The sequence below is a fragment of the Athene noctua genome, chromosome 2 (assembly GCF_965140245.1).
Source record: "Athene noctua chromosome 2, bAthNoc1.hap1.1, whole genome shotgun sequence".
Lineage (NCBI taxonomy): Eukaryota > Metazoa > Chordata > Aves > Strigiformes > Strigidae > Athene > Athene noctua.
In genome coordinates this window covers 94,066,440-94,083,346 of record NC_134038.1, presented here as the reverse complement: position 1 = coordinate 94,083,346, position 16,907 = coordinate 94,066,440, and the positions used below count along the sequence as shown (strand labels likewise).

Sequence of the window (16,907 nt, the reverse complement as noted above, 5' to 3'; positions counted from 1 at the left end):
CAGGCACCAGAAATTTAGTGAATCCTAAAATTGGCATGCCCAGAACCATAGGCTGCACCCAAACCCATGTAATTAAAACTTTATCCCCCACAGGATTATTCCATTTACTTTTGAAACCACTATGGTCTTCCAAAGTATCTTTTGGCAGTAAATTCTGCAACATATATCTTTACTTTCTTCATCCTTTTCATCACATCCCTTCTCCAGATTGATTAGTCCCAATCTTCTTTACCCTTTCGTCTTCCAGAAGCCAGCCCAAGGCTGTCATTCTTCTCCATGCCTCTTCCTCTTCTACTAAATCTTGGAACAGGGTCCAAAATGGCACACAATGTTTAAAATGGGGATTTATAACGTGGCATATTCAAATCCTCTTTTGTCCTCTACTCCTTTTCCATAATATTTTCTAAAAATTTTTGTTGAATTTTTCTTTTTTCTTTTTTTTTGAAACTAGCACTGAGCAGGTGTTTGCAGAAAACTACCCAGAACAAACGCAATGCCCTTTTCCTGAGCAGTAACACGTAGTCAGGAACCAGTCATTGTCCAGGCATGGTTTTATGTTTTGCTATAGGCATAGTTTTGCATAAAAGTCCATTTTGTCCCTTCCTCATTGCTTGGCATTCATCTGTGCTGAAAGTAATCTCATTTTAATCACAAAATCACTCAGTATTTTCAGATAAGCCTGTGGTGCTCACAAGGAGCTTCAGAAACCCTCATGCCTTTCCTGTACACTCACGCACCAACCATGTCCTCTCCTACACCGGGAGAAGCATCCCACTTGAATAAGCAAATGAACAAACACCAGCAGCAACAATTTTTTAAAGTGTTAACTGCAACAATAACATTGTAACTGGTTACAACTCAAGTACTGCAGAGGGGAAAAAAATCTGATCTGCAAAACTGATTGGGAAAAAATCTAAATATAAAATAAAATAAAAAAAATCAGTGCTAGAAGGAAGTTTTTCCAAAGTCCGTCCTATGCTTTTCCTGTTTTAGTCCCCTGTATATATATAATCCTCAAGACTTCACATCAGTTTTCCAGTGCAGTTGCCTCATGTTCCCTTTTTGCCTACAAACAGTGGTGTTTTGTTACATGTTCATATTACTAGCAAGCTTTAACTCTAAATACTGTTAAGCTTTTCCAGTCTTAACTCTGCACTACATCAAATATTCTACACAATGAGACACCAACCCCAGACAGTGATACCACAAAGCAAACACAATATATGTCTCCAATATTTTTTCCACCTCTGCCTCAGCAATTACACAGCAAATATTTCTTAGAATTGTAGTGTATTGGCACAGATTATAGAAATTCAAAATAAGGGTTCTAAAAAACCTACATATGTGCTCATTTTTTGTCTGAGTATATGTATTTATGGCACTTACATTCTGGAATCAAAATTTCCAGCTTCCTTTGAAATGTCACTATAAAGATTTGTAAGAAGAAAAATTCTTAAGTCATAAAGTGGAAATAAAAGAAAGTTTTCATACTTCAAAAAGATGGGAATAAAAAAAATAGTAGACCTAACAACTACTTGAAAGGAAGCTGCAGAGAGCTGGGTTTGAGCCTCTTTAGCCTAGTAGAAAGCGACAGGCCAAGAGGGAATGGCCTGAAGTTGCACCAGAGAAAGTTCAGACTAGATATTAGGAAGCATTTCTTTCCAGAAGGGGTTGTTAGGCATTGGAAGGGGCTGCCCAGGGAGGTGGTGGAGTCCCCATCCCTGGAGGTGTTCAAGAGTAGGGTCGATTTAGAGCTTAAGGATATGCTGTAGTTGGGAACTGTGCTAGGCGAACGGTTGGACTAGATGATCTCCAGGGTCCTTTCCAACCTAGATGATTCTGTGATTCTGTAACACTTGTTAAGACCATACCCATAAAACAGACAAGGACAACATTAATAACAGGTAATTTGGAAACAAATCTCTTAAAAGTCTGATTAAGTTTTACTACCTTCAAAAATGAACTGTGCATTTTTATGCATAAGGTTATCGAGTAAACTTTCCGCAGTCTTACCATGGAAAAAAAAACAACCCTCTCCTAACAATTGCAAAAGGCTTTCCAAATACATCTCTGTTCTTATTATTTCACCAGAAATATATAAAACAAACACTGCTCAGGTAAGCAAATTCTTTTTCTCCTTTATCATGGCATCAAGATAAAATAGGATTGATTGCTCTGTCTCCCCTTCCACTGTCATCTTAGACTCATTTTAGAGATTTTTCTTCCATTGAATCTATAGTTGGGATACTACTGACAAATAGAAAACAATGCACATGATAATTCTCACCATTTTAGCTGTTATTCAAGGTGGCAGTAAGGAAAAAATGTATGTAAAAATTCCTAAGTGCCTCTGATACTACTCCAGTCAAGAAATCCCAGCCATATTTCACAGTAGCATGTACCAAAGTATCTGACGGGGGAAGCAAAGAGTTAATTGTATTTCTTTTTCTCACAAATAAGAAAAACCTTCCCCAGGTTACAGACTCCTTTTTGAGTACTGGGAACATTTCATAAGGAAAAACCCTCATATACTGATATCCTCAGAGCTGCACGTTATGATACGCAGTGTTCATTTGAAATGCTCTGAAATTTGAGAGTTAAGTAAGGACATCTCTTGGGGCTCATCTATAGAGGAAAGCTATCGCAAAATAGGCTAAGGTTTAAACTTGAAGTATACCCAGCTATTTCACACTAACTCCTAAGGTGAACACATTCTATATTAAGAGCACTTCATTGCAATTTAGTCCAATCCCCAAAGTGATCTAAAAAATGTCTCTCTTCCTGTGGAATAAGAGTGCCCTAATGTAAGGCTAGCCTAGAACAGATACAGCCAACAGACATCCCAGGCAGTTTTCAGTATAGACACAAACATATACGTGCCACATACACATGACATAATTCTTGTAAGGACGTGAAAGCTTTCTAAAATATGTTAGCTAAAAATTATTAGTGAGATTTAGATAGATGGGCTCAGAATAGTTTAATTTACCTTTTTTTTTAAAATAAGATGTCAATAAGTATTCACATTTCATTTTTATCACATAGATGAGGCTTAATACCACAGTTTGCTAGAGCTCCATTCACAACTGCTCACAAAAATATTTGGCATTTCAATGCAGAAAAGTATTAGACGAAGAGGACTAGAGGACTTTCAGAAGTTCAGGACACTGACGTATATGTATTAAGCTTTACAGGAGACTCCAAGCTCTGAGTGGTACAAGTGTCTTTCCAGACACTGTCTAATGTCTGCTATTAATAGAAGATGTCTCAACCTCCAGGTTGTGTTCACCAACAGGCTCACTAAGAGATGGTCAAAGAATAAATTACCTGAAGCCCTACTAGCTTGCAGCAGAGAGGCCATCTTCCAGCACACAAGTACATGGCCAGCTATATACTCTGTACTTGGGTAACCTGCAATATTTAATGTAGCTGGCTGCTACTAACATGGGCAAGCTGTTCTGCCGCAGCACTCTCTTAACAAAAATTACTGACCTTGACAGAAATAACTGGCTGGGGTGCAAAGGAGAAGAACAAAGGAGTCTCCTCTTGAGTCTTCACTCAAGGCTTCTGGGTACCTCTTAGAAAAAAACCTGAATATTGCAGCGCTGGGTATTTAGTCCCGAGTGTTGCACCTAAGCAAGAGGGCTGGTTAGCTCCCTGGCCACTTCTGCTGCCTGAAGAGTTGCAGAGCAAAAATCAGCAGAGCTGGGCAGACACCAGAGGGAGAACGTATGAGTGAAAAGAAGTCTAGGGGTCTCAGAGAATCACAAACACAGCTCTAGAGTCCTCTGATGAATGGCACATTCAGAAATGCATGGTTCTTACTTTTGATTCAGAGGTACTCAAAGGAAAGTAGTCTCCACTGGAGAGTAAAGGATTTGAACCAAGAAGATTTCTGAAAGACCCTGCTTTTAGGCAAAGCACAGCACTGCTATGTACACCACATCTAAAGAAGCATTCACAAATTGTTCTACAGGCAATCTCTCCACCAGGTTTCCCAGTATTCTGGGAAAAGAAGCTCACATTAAAAGCAGGATGATGAAAGGTATCTTTGGGTATCCCATGCGACAGGTGCTGGATAGTTAGATGCTCTGAACTGGAAAAGTAATTCAGAACAGTATCACCTTGCCAAATTTGTCCTTTTATATTGTTGAAGAGGAATAAATCCCAAATATGATCTACTGACAACAGCTAAAATGAGGTATGATGGAAAGGAGTAAGTAAATACAATCTGTGCTCTGAAGCTGAATATGATCTCTCCTGTTTGTTTTTTGGCAATACTAACTAGGATCAGCAAGTATGCGAGGACATGCCTGAATTCAAGAACTCATGGAGAATACCCAGAATTATTTATTTTCCTATATTAAATAATAAACATTTAAAAAATCCAAACAACCAAATACCACCACCACACACCCCCACCCCACATCCTAAAGTCAACAGTAGGATACCACTTGGATCGGTTGCTTTCCATGAGGAAAGCTTACATGATATCCCCCATCAATCAGGCTTTGTCCTGTATCACTGCAGGCAACTACTAGAAAACACAGGAGTTGTTTGTCTTTGCATCATTTTGCCCCACAGCTTGACCCCAGTACAAATGGTATAGCTCTCCACCTTGGGGGATTTGCAGAGATAGCACAGATCTTGAAGATGGTTATGAGTCTTGGGAAAATGCCCAACATAAGAACACATTTTCATTAAATTTTAAAGTCAAGAATATAATGGTAAACAAGCAAAAACATGCCCAGGATAAATCACAAGAAAATAACCACAGCTGAAAGCAGTGAACAGAGAAGGCAATGCTCCAAATCTCAGCCAGCAGCTGGGAGGAACTGGAGTGAGCTGCCTTTACACAGCAGGATGGATCACACATGCATGGTAGTGTGTTTGGGTGCATGTTCTTCATACTGCTGAGGAAAGCAATCAACTTCTCTTTAAGACCTTAGGCTTAATACTTCATTGACTGTTGTCATATTTATGAACTGTCTATCAAAGGGAAAATCTCACAGACAAAAAGCCTAAACTGATAACTCCATAAAGCACTAATTAAGTAGTTAACACATGCTGCCATACATAGAAAATGGTGCAGAGCTGCAAAACTGGCTTCCCTCAGGCTACAGAATGAGTCAGTATAGAAGCCAGGATTATTAGTTACAGGTGGTCCCAATCCCCCAAAAGCTACTTTCCCCTGTAAAAATCTGCTTTTATGAAGTACTGGATTTTTTTCTTTACAGAAATTATATGTATCTAAATTAAAGTACAATTAGCAATATTGATAGTATTGCTGGACAGAAGAGACAGCTAATTAAGCAATGGAATAAGCACTATGATATTTAAGTGGGGCATTGTTTCAGTAGCACCAATATATTAATATGAAACCACAGCCTCTAAGAGATTATGAAGACTAGTAGTAGGAGGCTGAAATTTTGAAGGGAAAAAAAAATAATCAAGAAATTGGGAAGTTACAGATGTGACAGAGTAAAAAAAAAAACACCAACACAACAGAAAAACCAATGTGGTTTAAGGCAAATTTCAGAACAAGTTTAAGAAAGACAAACCCGTCAAGATCTAACTCAGAGTGTATGATTTCGCAACTTCTACCAACCGTACCAAAGCCAAGAGAGGCTTAGTTAGGTATCATAATGCCTACTGCTACTCAAAACCAAGAACAAAGTATATCACATCTGATGCTTTAAATCAAAGTGTGCAGTGGCCTCAGAATTTTATAGCTTGTGTAGCTGGCAATAGGAAAGTAAGATTTATTTGACTATTTGGAGGTGGACATAGGAGCATATCTTTTCACAGAAGTCATACTGGTATGATCATAGTTCCATAGTCAATTTGTATATTTTTTTAAAAATACTATCACTGCAGGTGCATGGAAGGACTTCAGTCCACGACCTGGTAATTTGAGAAAACATGGCGGGGGGGGGGGGGGGGGGGGAAATCTCCATTTGAATTTTGGGCTTGGGAATTGTTGCAACTCCAATTGCTGCAATTCCAAAGTCCTCCACTGGAGACTCGGATGTTCAGTGGTAAGCTCATAAAGCTGTGCTTGGACTTATATTTACTAAGACATGGTTCATGGGTGATGGGCTCTGAAAATCTTTAGATACAGCAGATGCCTAAAATGCTGAATCTTGCCTTAGGAAACAATCCATTAAGAATGCACAGAAAAACCAAAATTATCAGAGGATGTCACTACATGAAAGACAGAAGAATTACTATTAAGGAAAGCAAAGATTGTGTACACAAAAATAATGGGACTAGTACATAACTAGTCACAATTGTGAACTCAATTTTAATTAAGAAACCATTTAAAACATGTCATGGATGAGACAAAATGATTGATTAATTACTTGACTGGTTGTTTCCTGAAACCTGCCAGGGACCCACCTGTTCAAGTCAGATTCCAACCACTAAACAAAACGAATAAAGAAAATAGAAACAGGACAGTATCAGCAAATGGAATTGAAATTTAATTTCTACCAGGATGAATGCTGTGCAATTTTAGACAGATGTGTTATGTAAAAAGATATTGCATTAAATACTTTTTAGACAAATAGCAAGATACCCCAGTCGTAAGGAGAGGGTGTATAAATGGAATTAAACTTATACAGTAATTGAATTAATTTCTTCAGGAGTGAGATGTAGCTTCAATTAAGTCCACATGGTTAAACAGGTCAATAGGAACTGAGGGGAAAAATAGAATATGCTATACTTACAAGAAAATAGGAAGTAAAGAACACTGGGAAGAATACAGGGAGATGCTAAAACAGATAAAGAACGGGTATTAGAAATGCAAAGTAAAACTCTAAAGTTCTTACAGTTACAGATCCTAAACACAAATTATTTTTCCAGTGATAAAAAAAAATAAGAGGAGATTTAGACCAAAAATAAGAGTGAAATGTAGTGTAAGTTACAAAGTCAATTAAAATATTAGTGGGGAAGCCAGCATGCCATAAGAAACCAGAGATTTATAACGAGTATGAATATTTTGTACATATAGCAAATGGCAGACTAAAAGGCTTAAACATGGCAAGATTGCTGACTGACAGTAAAAAAAAAGAGAAACAGACAAATGTGATAGTCTATATGGGAAATGTATCACAATGTGAAATACCTCCAAGACTTGCTTGATCAAAGACTAACAAATTTGGAAGGTACCTTGAGTAGTAAAATTTGTATTGATGTAGTTTCAGATAGAGTTGGAAAAAAAGCTTTAAAAAACCCCTTAAACTTCGGTAGTTTATTTCTATTTATAAACAAGACTGCTCTCAGTCATGTTTCAAAAGTGTCCTTCCAATTAAAAGCTACCAAGGATCCAAAGCAATACTCAGAGCCATACTGGATACTGCAGAGAAATTTCATTTTCTTACAAGAGTTCACTCATTACTTGACATATATTTTACCAATATTTTGCAGTTTCATACCATCACAAAACATCCATCAGAAGCCTCACTATCATATATACTTACATCTAACAAAATCTAGGATTTTAAAATAATATCTCAACACAGGAGCAACCCTATTTTGCTCAGCAAAGGCGTATACATAGAATTATTCTTAGAGATATGAAGTTGGAAATACATTGAAAAGTAAAAGTTTTCTACATGAAATTAATGCCACTTTAAGATCCTAAAACATGGAAGTTTCTATTGATGCCAAAAAGTAGAAGTTAGTAACAATAAAGATTTCAGGGTTATTGTATGATAAGAATGGTAGCATTCTTCATCATTGGGAGTTTGATATACAGAGTTATAATAAACTCTGCATCTCCATTTGATCCCAGAATATGTTGCCATATCACTAGTACATTGCCATAAATTCAATAGTTAACTGAAACAAAGATATCACAATTTTCTATTGGTTTTATCTATATGTCAATATATTGGTGATTTACAAACCCAAACACCTTATCCATTTTTAATTACTACAGTAGATGACTTTTCCAATATAGCTACATCACAGAAGATACCACACCATCAGGTATTTCCCCTCCCCACTGAGTCACTCAGTTAAAATACTATCAATATCTCAAAGGAATTAATCTTCAAGCTATTTTTTTGAATCATTATAATTAACAAAAATACTGTAGTGGGATTATCTTACTTTTCATTAATTCTTAAACTAAATTATATGCTTACTGAAATTTCTAAAAAAATTAATGTGGTGTGGGTTGTGGGTTTTTTAAAAAAAGAGGATTACTTTTTCCTCACCCCACCCCCCCATTCCTTTCCTTTCTTTCAAACCAGGTAACAGACTATGAACAAGAAGCAGCACGATTATATGCTGGCTCAGATCAGACCAACTTGCAAACGTATTAACCAAGTTCACCCCTGCTACAAAGGAGAAGGAGATCTGTCACATGTCATTCCTTGGGCGTGACTGTTCTTGCTAGCAGACCGGCACTCCACTTAGCTGGCAAGTTCAGGAAAATCAGCCAAGGACCTTCCATGAGCCTTGCCATACCCCTGTGATCTGGGCAAGCAGCACATACTGAATTATTTCCCAATACTTAAGAACCAATCTAATTTACCTAACGTGAAAATTGATTTGTTTCCCTTCACTGCTGTTTCTTCCCTGTATATTCTGCCAGACCAGAAACAAGTCACTCATCGCAGGTGTTTCTGGGTTCAACAGCAATAAGGCAGCTGGGTTCCTTAATACCTTCCTTCCCTCCAATGATGCATCTGCCGAGCAATTTCATGAGACTTTCCAAAGTTAAATCAAATTCCAGTCTAAAACTATTTACCATCATCAGTGTTTTCACCCCCTTTGAGTTTCTTTTTCCTAGTTTTTTTGACAGACAACAGGAATCCTAAACCAACTTTACAAAAACCATTAAATATAGTTCAACTGCAGCAGAATATCCGGCAAACGTATTACTGTTTTCCTACTCCAGGCTCATTATTTGGACAGAAATATCAACTTATGACTAAGTAGCAAGAAATGAGTAATCAACTGACATAAACAAATGAAGACATGCCAAAAAACCCCACAAAAACTGACAAAAGTAATTGAACAGCAGGAACAAGCCAAACATTTTTCCAGGGTGCATCGGGTTAGCTTTCAGCTTGATCAGTTCTTGAGTGCTGCTGCTGACCAAGCAGGGAGCAAGAATGTGCAGGGAGGGGGTGGTACAAAGAGGACAAGGTAACTGAGTAACATGAAAAGCATGTCCAAAGAGAACAGCAACACATTTCTCTCCAGTTTAAATAATATACTGACTAGCAGATAACAATTATAGAAAAGAGTGGGTATTTCCTCATGCAAACCATTTAATTATGAGATTGAGTCCCAGTATTGCAAAATAAATGCCAACACCACTGATTTATCTGCACAGGAAAATAGCAGAAATGAAATCAGAGACCAGGTATCATTGTGGGGCTACATACCCCTTCATGCTCCACAAGCTAAAGCATTAAAAAAACCTCCCGCCTTTCATGAATCTATCTTCTAATATTTCAATTACATGGCTGCAATAAACAATGAGGTTATGAACTACTTTTGCAAGCATAAAGCAAATTGTAGTTTAGAACAGATCTGTGGACTAGTTTGTGTATACTGTAGAAAACAGCCTGTGATGTAAACTCTTTAAACTTTCCCAGACAGAAAAATCATTAATAAAACTGTTGCAGGTATCTGCAAGGAAAATACAGCACACTTGATTGCTGCCATCAATTTGTAGTTTATCAGTGCTCACCACCTAAAGAGCAAAAAAATGAGAAATGTTGTCACAGAAAAGGAAATGGCATCAGAATTGGATAGGATGCCCTACTGAAACGTGAGCTAGTAAGGTGGGAGTTAAAGCCATGCATACGCTGAGGCTGCCAGGGTCTGCATTGGGATGAAGCAGGAGCAGGGACAGTCAGAGAAGCATGACTATTCATCACCTCCTCTCTTCACAAGCAAGAATTCTCTGCCTGCTAGGTCTAGGACTGTCCTGGCAGCATGAGCTTTGACTATAACAAATTCTAGAGTAAACTGCATGGAATAGGAAAAGAAACAAACATTCAAGCTGAGGCTCCACAAATGAGCCTAACAAATGTTCCAGTAAGCCCCTGGAAAATGTTGTTAGAGAATGCCCTGACATGTCTGAGAATTATATTAGCGCAATATGTACTCAAAAAAGCCGATTTGGTATTGTTTAGTTGCTGACTTTGTCAGCCTTTTGAAGGACACTTAAAACAGTGCAACTGATACAGCCTGTAAATCTGTTGGGAAAGTTGTTTTTTCTAAACTGAAAGCTATGGTAAATAATAGATTTCATGTTAAAACACACCCCTTCTACATGCCATGCCATGTTGCCCATCATTTAAAAGACATGAAGATGTGGTGCTTAAGAACAAAGTTTAGTGGTGGATTTGGCAGTGTTGGGTTAAGAGTTGGACTCAATGACCTTAAAGGTCCTTTCCAACCTAAATGATTTAATGATTACAAGCCCATGAAACAGCTTTGTTTTCAGGGACACTCACACCATGCCACTCTGGGTGGTTCTCATCTGCTCCTTCCATAGACAAGTCTTTCAACGTGCACCACTCTGCATATACCAGCCAGCAAGCAAAGCCTTTCCTTTTCTTTTAGGCTGGTTAAGGTTTGAAGTTAAAATTTCCCCCCCTCCTTTTCATCTATCTTATATATATATTCCCTGTAACATATGAAAAACTAACATGATAATGACCACAAAATAGGAAGCAATCAAGAGCAGAAGTGGGCAAATCATGGAATTTGACTCAGTTGGTGAACTGGAGACACAAAACCAAAATCTTAAACATGTGATTCTTTTATTTTCAAATTTACTCCTTCTATGTAACACCTTTAAAACTGTTCTGAACCAAAATAAAAATGCTGCTTCAAAACAAGGTCAGGCATATATTTAATAAACTAGACTCATTTGTAAATAGATTCTACTCTTTCCTTTTCTAAGCTCTGTTTTTTTACAATTTCTATTGTTAAAAAAATGTTGACCATATCCATTCAGGAGTAATATAATTAGAGCATTTACTACTGGAGTTAATGCAGTATTTTTAATTCTTTTGCTAAACGAACCTGAGTATATATTATTCATGTTACTTGTAGCAAAGATAAATAAGAAATATAATAAGGTTTGCAAACACTAATACAGCATTTAATTCACTAGATTCTCCTTCAGGAAGGTTAAAGTTGAAGCAGAACAAACCCAGCAATATATCCTACAGGTCAAGCTGAAATTAATCGTAACTTTAGTCCCACGTGTGTTTAGCTAAAAGCCAGAAATTATATAATCTTAAATTCTAAGATTGAAAAGATGTTTCCCTTATGTGGTAAAGGGAAACCAGTGGCTTGAATTCAGGCCTGTGCTGTTTCAAGACCACTCACTGAAAGGGTCTGTCAGTGACTTCATTCTGCTTTGTTAACTTAAAAAACTACACGTGTCAGCGGTCACAAGGCAATTGGAAACAACAACTTCTCACAATTATTTTCCTTCCAAAAGTATTGGAGAACAACCCCTCTCCAGTCAGGATTCCTCTATAAAACCCAAAGCATTTGTCCCACACAGGCTCACTAGTGAGCTAGTGTTGATTGCTCTCAACAGTCACACTACACAATCAGACAAATAACTGGGACTCATAAGCAAAAAGGTGAAGTACGGTCCATTTAAAATAGCATACATCCACTGCCCTGTGTTACAATTCCACCTCAGCATATGCCCCAGAGGTGCCTTTTAATGTTCTTATGCAACTAAATACTTCAGTGACAAGTAAATTCCCTTTAGGAGGGATAGACAAGGAAGGAGAGGTGGTGGGGTGGCGCTGTATGTCACGGACTGTTATGATTGCTTTGAGTATAACTGTAGTGAAGACAGGGTGGAATGTCTTTGCATTGGAATCAGGGGGAAGGCCAACAGGGCAGATGTTGTAATAGGAGTCTACTATAGGCCACCCAATCAGGACAGACAGATGGACGAGATATTTTATAGGCACTTAGATGAAATCTCACAATCGCTTGCCCTTGTTCTTGTGGGCTACTTTAACTTCCCAGACATCTGCTGGAAATACAACACAGCAGAACGAGACCAGTCCCAGAGATTCCTAGAATGTGTGGGACATAACTTCCTGATGCAGCTGGAGTGAACTGACCAGAGAAGGTGCCCTGCTGGACATCCTCTTTGTAAACAGAGGACTGGTGGATGATGTGGTGGTTGAAGGCCAACTAGGGTACAGCAATCATGAAATAATAGAGTTCTCTATTCTTAGGCAGATCAGAAGAGGGGGCAGCACAACTGACATCCTGGCCTTTCAAAGAGCTGACTTGGTCTTGTTTGGGCACCTGCTTGACAGAATCCGTTGGGAGACGGTCCTGAAGGGTATAAAGGTACAGGAATGCTGGATACTCTTTAAGAAGGAAGTGTTGATGGCTCAGGAGCAGGCTGTCCCCAGGTGCTCTAAGAGAAGCCGACGCCAGAGAAGACCACCCTGGCTGAACAGAGAGCTTTGGCTGCAACTCAGGGAGAAAAGGAGAGCTTACAGCCTTTGGAAGAAGGGGCTAGCCACTCACAGTGATTACAAAGATGCTGTGAGGCTACAGAGGGCAGAAATCAGGAGGTCTAAAGCCCAGCTGGAAATTAATCTGGTTTCAGCAATCAAGGACAACAAGAAATGTTTCTATGTCAGTAGCAAAAGACAGAGCAGGGAGAGCCTCCATCCCCTCCTAGATGCAGGATGAAACATGGTAACAAGTGATGAGGAAAAGGCTGAGGTGCTTAATGCCTTCTTTGCTTCAGTCTTTAATAGCAAGACCAGTTGTACTGAGGGAATCCAGCCTCCTCAGCCAGAAGACAGAGACTGGGAGAACGAACTCCCCACATTCCAGGAGGAGACAGTCAGTGACCTACTGCATCACATACACCCACTCAAGTCTATATGGGACTGATGGGATACACCCGAGGGTGCTGAAGGAGCTGGCTGGGGTTCTCGCCAGGCCACTTTCCATCATTTACCAGCAGTCCTGGCTGACCAGGGAGGTCCTGACAGACTGGAAATTGGCCAGTGTGACACCCATCTATAAGAAGGGTCAGAAGGATGATCCAGGAAATTACAGGCCTGTCAGCTTGACTTCGGTGCCCGGGAAGCTGATGGGGCTGCTCATCCTCAGTGCCATCATACAACACATGAGGGACAACCAGATGCTCAGGCCCAGTCAGCACGGGTTTATGAAAGACAGGTCCTGCCTGACAAACCTGATCTTCTACGACAGGACGACCTGCTTATTGGATGAGGGAAAGGCTGTGGATGTAATTTACCTTGACTTCAGTAAGGCCTCTGATACCCTTTCCCACAGCATCCTCCTGGCAAAACTGGCTGCTCGTGGCTTGGATGGGCACATGCTTTGCTGGGTAAAAAACTGGCTGGATGGCCGGGCCCAAAGAGTTGTGGTGAACGGAGTTAAATCTGGTTGGCGGCCGGTCACGAGTGGTGTCCCCCAGGGCTCAGTTTTGGGGCCACTCCTGTTTAACATCTTTATTGATGATCGAGACGAGGGGATCGAGTGCACCCTCAGTCAGTTTGCAGATGACCCCAAGTTGGGTGGGAGCGTTGATCTGCTCAAGGGTAGGGAGGCTCTGCAGAGAGACCTGGACAGGCTGGAGCCATGGGCTGAGGCCAACTGCATGAGCTTCAGTAAGGCCAAATGCCGGGGGCTGCACTTGGGCCACAACAACCCCCAGCAGCGCTACAGGCTTGGGGAGGAGTGGCTGGAGAGCTGCCAGTCAGAGAGGGACCGGGGGGGGGGGGGGGTTGATTGGCAGCTGGCTGAACATAAGCCAGCAGTGTGCCCAGGTGGCCAAGAATGCCAATGGCATCCTGGCTTGTGTCAGCAATAGCGTGGCCAGCAGGGACAGGGAAGGGATCTGACCCCTGTACTCGGCACTGGTGAGGCCGCACCTCGATTCCTGTGTTCAGTTTTGGGCCCCTCACTACAAAAAGGACATTGAATGACTTGAGCGTGTCCAGAGAAGGGGAACAAAGCTGGTGCAGGGTCTGGAACACAGGTCGTAGGAGGAGCGGCTGAGGGAACTGGGGGTGTTTAGTCTGGAGAAGAGGAGGCTGAGGGGAGACCTCATCGCCCTCTACAGCTACCTGAAAGGAGGTTGCAGAGAGCTGGGGATGAGTCTCCTTAACCAAGTAGTAAGCAATAGGACAAGAGGGAATGGCCTCAAGTTGCGCCAGGGAAGGTTTAGACTGGATATTAGGAAGCATTTATTTCCAGAGTGGGTTGTTAGGCATTGGAATGGGCTGCCCAGGGAGGTGTTGGAATCCCCATCCCTGAAGGTGTTTAAGAGTCAGGTCGACATGGTGCTGAGGGGTATGGTGTAGTTGGGAACTGTCAGTGTTAGGTTAATGATTGGACTGGATGGACTTCGAGGTCTTTTCCAACCTAGACAATTCTGGGATTCTGTGACATCCAACCAGACTCTGAAAACAAAACAAGATTCCCCAATTTTGTAGTCCTCGAAGGAAAAATAGCTCAACAGAAAACCAAGCATCTCCAGAGACATGTGAATTATTTTCACCAAAATTTTCCCTCATTAAAACTCTTTTCCCCTGCATCCTTGACTAGCTAGACTTACCAATATTTCTCATGTCCCAAGGGCATCTACAAAAGCAGTTGGCATTCTGACTATTGCACTACCTAAAATACCTTCTGCTTCATCAATTAACCCTCAGAGAGAATTCACCTCCATTTTGCAGTTCCTTGGTTTTATTTCTGCAGTGACACAACAGCTACTAACCTTTCTACTAACTGACACATTCTTTAACCACAGAGCTAAGGGTGTTTCCCAGGGATCCTGATGGATTCCCCTACACATGAAAACCACTTGACTGAATCAACAACAGTATCTGCAGAGCAGTCTGGGGGGAGAAGGAGGATGGATGAGATGACAAAGGTCTCTTCCAGCCCTATTTCCTAGTATTCTATGATGCATATGCAATCACACCATGTAGCTTTTATGCCTTTTTGTCCTGACCTGAAGGCAGTTGCTTTTCAACAAGTTGGAATACAAAGACAGGTACCTAGAACAATGGTAGCAGGTGTAGATTAGCAAACTGTGGACAATGACAGTGGGATTCTTAGCTAACTGCTGCTTTCAGTCCTGATGGGGAGCTCTCTGCCTGTATCCTTGAATGAACCTTGGGGGGAAAAGTCTTCTCCTGTGGACATGCCTGAATATTTGTCTGGGAAGCCACAACCACAGCTCCAGTACCTTTGCCATAAAGCTTAGGGTCTCATGTTATGTAAGGTCTTTGTAAGAATGTTCCTATGGATTGCAGTCTCTACTCTGAACTGATCATCTCTGCAGTGACCTCACTAATGTGAAAACTACTCCTGTTTTATAAACGATTTGTAAAATACCTTCAAAGTAGGAGACTGGACTCTATGACTGGGTACAGAAATGATAGCCTTCTAACAGTTTCAAAATAACGATGAGAAAAATAGCCTGTGGTAAGAAGAAAGTTCTAAGTGATCAGATTGAAAATGACAATTCTTTTTCTCCAAGGGTAAGGAACATGAACAGTCATTCATTGGCGGAAATTGCTAAACTCCTTGGTTTCAGCAGAACCAAAATACTGTCTAAATTAAATACGGGTGCTATTATTGGATAAACTTTGTGCAATACCTTTTGGACTGCCCAAGAGAGTTTATGGCCCACTCCAGGAGTCATTCTCTGAGATGACCTTCTGCAATCCTTGGTGTTATGCTGGAGTTTGGCAGGGTTGCAGCAAGAGAAAAACCATTCTGATTCCTCTGATATTATTGGCATTTAAGGGCAGATCATAGTAAAACCCCCTGATGTGGGGGAGCCTGGAATATCTGATAAAACAAGACCACGAGTGGACATAAACAGTTCAGGACCACAGTGTTTCCCTGGCTTACTGTATTTATTGAGGGGGGATGACAAGTTACTTTTTGAATGTATTTTTTCTCTTTCTTGGACTTAGAGTGGTTTTGCAACTGCCTGTTTTGTCCAGCATTGCCTACTGTTACTATATTACTTCTGAATGCTGAGAATTACTTGATCATCCAAAGCATACTGGGGAAGGGAAGGGGAAAAAGTCTCAGCCAAAGCAGAGCCAGTTCCCCCTTGAGGGTCCTCCAGGTTCCTCCTTCCCCTTGTCGTCCCGTCCCCCCCCCCCTTCCTCCTTCCCCTGCCCCCCCCCCCCCCAATACTTTTGTCAGGGAAATATCACCATGAGCCAAAAGAGCATTCAGGAGCTGAACAAGAGTTGCAGGAGGGTCTTCCACCCTGGAGGTGCTTCTGGCCCTCTGCCAGTCTGCAGCTGCTGTCCCAGGCTGGCAGGCAGGAGGAGGAGCTGGGCTCTTGGCACAGAGTCACTCTTCTACAGTGAAGCACAGAATTACATTGTAGAAAGATAGAAAAGCCTGATGTAATTTGTCAAGAAGGAAGGGGACGGGGGGAAAAGAAGTTGAAGTAGAAAATCTTTAGCTGCGTTCCAGCAGAAGCGGCCACAGCTGGCTGTGATTTGGTGAGCAGCCCCTTCCCCATCTGGCCTGCTCAGAGAGCGCCTCAGCTGTACCTGCTCCAGCCAGCACAGCTCCCCCTGCACTGAAGGAGACAGTTACAAAACTCACTCCCCTCAAACAAACAAACAAGTCTTCTTAAAGTAGTCTAACTACCAGTGCAGTATTTCTATGCTGAGGAAATCTATTCACTTAAAAGGAGACTGCTTCCTCTGCTGTTAGTGTGATGTTAGCAGGAAACATTTGCAGGCGCTGTTACCTTCATTTCCAAGCCAGACTATGTTCAGTGTAGGCGATCTTCAGGCAATTGTAATGGATAAAAAATGAAGAGAGTTTTTGCTGAGTGTGTACACAGTCCAACATTTTTAGAAAGACTTAAA

At 40.9% G+C, this 16,907-nt stretch overlaps 1 protein-coding gene across 2 annotated transcripts in view; it reads right to left on the bottom strand.

Annotated features, from left to right (window-relative positions):
• CDYL (chromodomain Y like) overlaps nt 1-16,907 on the bottom strand; it is a 102,551-nt gene that overhangs the window by 14,373 nt on the left and 71,271 nt on the right. The window contains exon 3 of one of the 2 annotated variants that reach the window (XM_074899621.1): nt 6,729-6,773. The exons of the other annotated variant lie outside the window; for it this stretch is intronic. Coding sequence (XP_074755722.1) covers nt 6,729-6,773 — 45 coding nt within the window. The remainder of the gene's footprint in view (nt 1-6,728; nt 6,774-16,907) is intronic. 2 annotated transcript variants of the gene reach the window in all.